Source organism: Tupaia chinensis, unplaced genomic scaffold, assembly GCF_000334495.1.
Source record: "Tupaia chinensis unplaced genomic scaffold, TupChi_1.0 Scaffold145396_1, whole genome shotgun sequence".
NCBI classification, from domain to species: domain Eukaryota; kingdom Metazoa; phylum Chordata; class Mammalia; order Scandentia; family Tupaiidae; genus Tupaia; species Tupaia belangeri.
Genome location: NW_006205257.1, coordinates 2,334,954 through 2,340,729, shown reverse-complemented (window position 1 = coordinate 2,340,729; position 5,776 = coordinate 2,334,954). Strand labels below are relative to the sequence as shown.

General features: G+C 49.9%; 1 protein-coding gene across 2 annotated transcripts in view; it reads left to right on the top strand.

The window, feature by feature from the left end:
• Positions 1-3,471: 3,471 nt before the first annotated feature.
• The window catches only part of PDCD5 (programmed cell death 5), an 8,873-nt gene continuing 6,568 nt past the window's right edge, over positions 3,472-5,776 (top strand). Inside the window, exons 1-3 of one of the 2 annotated variants that reach the window (XM_014583999.2) lie at positions 3,472-3,604; positions 3,754-3,798; positions 5,016-5,053. In XM_014583999.2, the coding sequence (XP_014439485.1) occupies positions 3,473-3,604; positions 3,754-3,798; positions 5,016-5,053 (215 nt within the window). In that variant the 5' untranslated portion in view covers position 3,472. Of the gene's footprint in view, positions 3,650-3,753; positions 3,799-5,015; positions 5,054-5,776 lie in introns of both variants that reach the window. The other variant, XM_006167991.3, reaches the window with a different exon arrangement.

The following is a 5,776-nucleotide window of genomic DNA, read 5'->3' as shown; positions in this document are numbered from 1 at the left end:
ATTTTTGCTATAGGGTATGTGCGCTCACTGAAGAGACATAGAGAGACAGAAAGAAAACGAGAACCGCCCGTGGGCGGGGGTGGCACACCACAATCCCTTCTCCTCTATTCTCCTCTTAGGAACATCCAGTGTGAGTTCAAGACCCTGGGTCTGGGACTCAAACCACAGTCGATGACATGGGAGTCCAATGACATACCATCATGCCATATGCTGGTCCTTGACTTCACAGTGGCTTGAAAATCACGCCAAGCGCATGTGCGTGCGTGCATGTTTACAATACGAAAAGGAGAACGGAGGAGACGGGATTGGTGTGGTCATTTTCCCCGAGGGTGATTTCTCACTTCCCCTCTTTTTGTCTCTCTCTGGTGAGCACACGCACCCTAAAACTTAAAAAAAAAAAAAAATCAGATTTTGTATTACCAACTCCAAATCCTTGAAGACAGATGAGAAATACTTTCATATTTCAAAGGGAATGACCATTAAACACAATATAGTCATGAACTGATAGAAAAGAGTCGTGAAGGTTATTTGAATAATTGGAGAAAATAGGTGTGATTGTATGTAAATTAGGTGATTGTGTTTTATCTACATTAATTTTGGGGTGCAATAATTACATCAACAGTACAATTATGTATGAGAATGTCTCTATTCTTAGACACTTAGGAGTGAACTGAAGTAATAGCTACAATTTACTTTCAAATGGTTTGGAAAAGCCATGTACAGACAGAAGAGAGAGAGCCAATGTTCAAAATTTAAAAATGGATAAAGGATTGAACAAACATTTCTCCCAAAAAAAAGGTATACAAATGGCCAATAAACACATTCAAAGATGCTCAACATCACTAGTCATTAGAGAAATGGCAACCAAAACCACAATGAAATAGACATTAACCCACTAGGATGGTTACTATATATATATTTTTTTAATACAGAACATAAGTGGTGGTGAGGAATTGGTGAAATTGAAGCCTTTGTTCACTGTTGGTGGGAATGTGAAACAGTAAAGCCACCATGGTGAGGGATGTAGTCATTCCTCAGAATTGAAACCGGATTATCATTTCTACAGCAATTCTTGTTCTGGATATAGTCTCCAAAGAAGTAAAAGATTGGATCTGAACAGATATTTGTACACACATGTTCATAGCAGCATTATTCACAACAGACAAAAGGTAGGAGCAACTAAGTGTCCATGAACAAATAAACAAAATGTGTACATATGTACAATGGAATACATTCAGCCTTCAAAGGCGTGACGTTCTGGCACGTGCGTCATGTAGAGACACCTCAAAGACACATGCTAACTGAAATCAGCCAGTTACAAACGGACAAATACTGTATGATTCCATTCTTAGGAGTTACCTAGAATCGACAAAGCCATACAGACAGAAAGTAGATGCTGGTTGTCAAGAGATGGGAGCTTGGAGAAATGAGAGTTATTATTTAGCGAGAGGAGTTTCAGTTTGGGAGGATGAAAAAGGTCTACAATGTGAATGTATCCTCAATACCATTGAATGAAGGGACTGGGAAAAACAGAAGTGTTTGTTTTGGTGCAAAGATAAATAAATAAAACCCACTCCTAGTTTTGTCATCATATGCATTCTCCATGAATTTTTGAAGGCCTCTTGTATACTTAAAAATGATGAAAATGGGGACCAACAGATGGTGTAATGGCTATGTCACTGGACTCCTACATAGTCGACCATGGTTCGAGTCCTGGACCCAGTGGCTTAAACTCAAGCCAGGTGCATGTGCGTGCGTGCCCAAGATTCCAAGAGGAGAATGGAAGAGAAGGGATTGTGGTGTGGCCATCCCCCCTGGGGGGTGATTTCACGCTTTCTGTCTCTCTGTCTCTCCCTGTCTTTCTGGCCAGCGCACATGCCCAATAGCAAAGAAAAACCTCTCCAAAAAAAAAGAAAAATAATGAAAATAGTGCATTTAATGAGTAGTTTGCCACACAGGGAAGGGCCCACAGGTGGCGTGGTAGCTGGACTCTCACATGGCCAACTGTAGTTTAAGTCTCAGACCTGGCAGCTTGAATCCCATGGCTGGCTAATGTGCATGTGTGTACCTAAAATCCTGAGAGGAGAATGCAGAAGGGACTGCAGCATGACCATTCCCCTGGGGTGGAGGGGGAAGCGGTGATTTCTCACACACACCTTATGGCAAAAATCCCTCTTCTTTTTTTTTTTTTGAGGTTTTTTCCTAAGGGGTTGGGCGCTTGCCCACAAGACAGGGAGAGACAGAAAGTGAGAAATCACCTCCCGGGGGGGGGATGGTGACACCGCAATTTCCTTCTCCTCCATTCTCCTCTTGGGATCTTGGGCATGCACGCACACACACACGCACCCGGCGTGAGTTTTTTCCGGGTCCGGAACTCGAACCGTGGTCGAGTCCAGCGACATAGCCATTACGCTAACTGCTGGTCCCTTAAAAACAAACCACCACCACCCACAGGAATAACCTGCAGGAGTCACCAGGTTAAAGAGCTGAGTATCCTCTCATCCCAATCTAGAGGCAGAAGCATATGTGAGTGTGCCAAGAAGTTCACACCACAGCTGCTCACTCCAGTATTTTCCCAGGAAAGGCCCCTTTGTGTGAAGGGTGGGTGCAGGGGCATGTGTGCCAGGGAGTTCGCAATACACCCCACAACCCCCTCTCCAACCTCTGAAGAAAGGCTCATCTGCAACCCTAGATGAGCCTCCAAGTTTTTGACTATCTAACATCCAGGTAACCTCCCTCCACCCCCACCACCTCTTTTAACCCATGTTAAACGTACAATTTAATGATTTTGCCACATTTAAAACCTGTGCAATTGGGCCTGCCAATGGCGTGTAAGTTAAAGCGACTGAATTCCACATAGCTGACTGTGCATGGTACGAGTCCCAACCCTGCAGCTTGAAAGAAACGCGGAGGCACGTGTGCATGCATGCCCAAAATCCCGAGAAGGGATTGAGGCACGCCCCCCCCCCCCCCCCCCCACACACACACATGCTTTCTCACTTTCTCTCTCTGTCCCCAGGGAGTACACAAGTCCTGTAGCAAATGTTTTGAAAAACAAGAACAACAACAACAACAAAAAACCTATGCAACCGTAGCCACAATTCAGTTTTAAGATATTTCCATCACCTACTGGGCCTTTCTGAGTCCGTCATTCCTCATCTATAAAAATGACAGTGTGAGTAAGGACATCATAGGCCACCAGCAAATTGTACCGGTTCCTATAATACTTCTGTTGAGGCTTTATTTTAGATGTTTTACGAGACGCAGCCTATGTCTGGGAGCCAGTGCCCACACACGCGGAGGTGTCCACACACGCGGAGGCGACCACGATGGGTGCGGAGGCGAGTCCCGGAGGGTCCGCAAAACGCGGCGTCCCAGTGCCCCGCCACTCTGGAGAGCGGCCCATCGAGGGATCGGGCTTCTTCGCAGCGTCCTGGCAGCTGCGAGCGCGCGGCTCCGGGCTGGATTGGTGATGCCTGGGCGCCTGCGCAGTGCTCAGGGCCGAGCTCGCGCCCAGGGGCTGCGGGAGATCCCGCGGAGTGAGGCGGAGAGTGGCTCCGGCTGCTCGACCTCCAGCAGTACCATGGCGGACGAGGAGCTGGAGGCGCTGAGGAAGCAGAGGCTGGCGGAGCTGCAGGCGAAGCACGGGGTGAGCGCGCCCGCCCCGTCCAGGCCCGTCCCCTGCGGGGCGGCGCCCTGGCCCGGAATGAGAGGGCGCGCGCCCCGGCTTTTTTGGCGGACGAGGAGCGGGAGGCGCTGAGGAAGCAGAGGCTGGCGGAGCTGCAGGCGAAGCACGGGGTGAGCGCGCCCGCCCCGTCCAGGCCCGTCCCCTGCGGGGCGGCGCCCTGGCCCGGAATGAGAGGGCGCGGCCCCAGGCGGTGGCTCCGGGCGCCGCGGCGTTTTTGGCCTCGCGGGCCAAGGACTCCGCTGGCGGCCTCGAGGCCGGCTTCGAGGCCAGCTTCAGCGTTTTCGCCAGTACTTGGAGGCCTGGGCGGGCGGGCGGTGCGGGCTGGTGCCAGTGCTTGGAGGCCTGGGCGGCCGGGCGGTGGGTGCTGGCCACGTGCAAGGCCTGCCTTGGGCTGGGGCCGCTCTAGCCGCGGAGTCGGCGGCCCGGCTCGGCCTTAGTTCGAAGCAAAAATCTCAGCCCCCGCCTCTTTCCGTACCCTGAGCTTTGGAGCCAGCGGTCTTTACTGCTGTTCCAGCGGGACAGTTCAGGTTTTCTAGAATTCGTGATTTGACCCACGTCGACGTGAGGGTCGGCAGCGTTCCAGGTGCCGAGGGTACCGCAGAGAACCGGTGAACCTGTGCTCCGAGCTGACAGTCCGGGGCGGAGCCAAGCGGTTCTCACTAATCTCATAGATAAAGTGCCTATTCTATGAAGATAAGGAGAGCGCCGTGTTAGGGACGCTGGGCTGGATGGTCTGGGAGGAAGCGCTGTATGAATCATCATCAGCCCTAGTGTCAAGGCACGTATCTTCCAGAAATTCTTACAGGTGCAGTATGGTTTGGTAGTATAGGGATGCACCTCTCAAGGGTTAATGCATTTTTTTTTTCATTGTAATTTGCTGTAGGGCGCCTGTGCGGGTAGACCAGAGGCACGGATAGAGTGAGAAAGCACCGCCTCCCCCATGGGGGATGGCCACGCTGCAGTCTCTCCCCTTTCTCCTCTTGGGTTTTGAACCCGCCGGCAACGCCGGGCTGGATAATCTTGAAGCCACCTGGCATAATTTTGAAGCCACCAGGCCCGGATACTCTAAACCACACAGTTGACCATGTGGGATCCAGCACCTTAACCATCAAGCCACCCAGGTTGATTGTATTCCAACGCATTTTATTAGATTGAAACTTTAGAAGCTCATCAAAACATTAAGTGGAAACTATCCCCGTTGGTTTCTGTGAGGCCTAGTTTCTAATTATTTGGTAGGCAGTCTTCACCACTGCAGAAACAAAACAGAATAGTTTGTTTGATTTCCTCTGTGAAATTACCCGATTAAAAAGTTCCATTATCTTTTCAGGATCCTGGTGATGCCGCACAACAGGAAGCAAAGCACAGGTATGGGCTGGGACGCTGAACTTTTTGAAAGATGGGTTCACCAAGTGGATTCTTCTGCTTTAGTTGTTTTCCTGGGTGGGTGGGTCTTAGAAGTTTTTCTTCCATGGTGATTTTCCCATAAATGGTCACAGAGCGTCTTCATTATGAACTTACTAAATAAACACACATGGAGCCCCATTAACACGCGTTTTGTAGTTACTAGTTGATGTTTGTTTCTCTGCTAAATGTGATTATCTTAAAATGCACATAAGGGAACCACCTCCCGGGGTGTTGTGAGGATCACATGGGTGCAGTGCCTCACTCTTAGTGCTTCGTAATTATTAGCCAGCACACTGCTCTCACTGTTGTGTTATCCCAGCACTTGGCAGAGCACCTCCCACAGGTGCAGATGTTCCTTCAGTGGCAGGTTTATTGAATGAATATCTGATTACTCCATCATGGCACCTTCTTAAAAATAGTAAAGGGACCAGCGGATGGTGTCATGGTTACTTAGTTGACTGCAGTTCGAGTCCTGGACCCTGTGGCTTAAAAACTCATGTCGGGGGGACCAGCAGTTAGTGTAATGGCTATGTCGCTGGACTCCCAGGTAGCTGACTGTGGTTCGAGTCCCAGACCCGGTGGCTTAAATTCACACCGGGCGCATGTGTGTGCCTAAGATCCTGAGAGGAGAATGGAGGAGAAGGGCCATCCCCAGGGGCGGGGGGGTGATTTTTCACTTTCAGC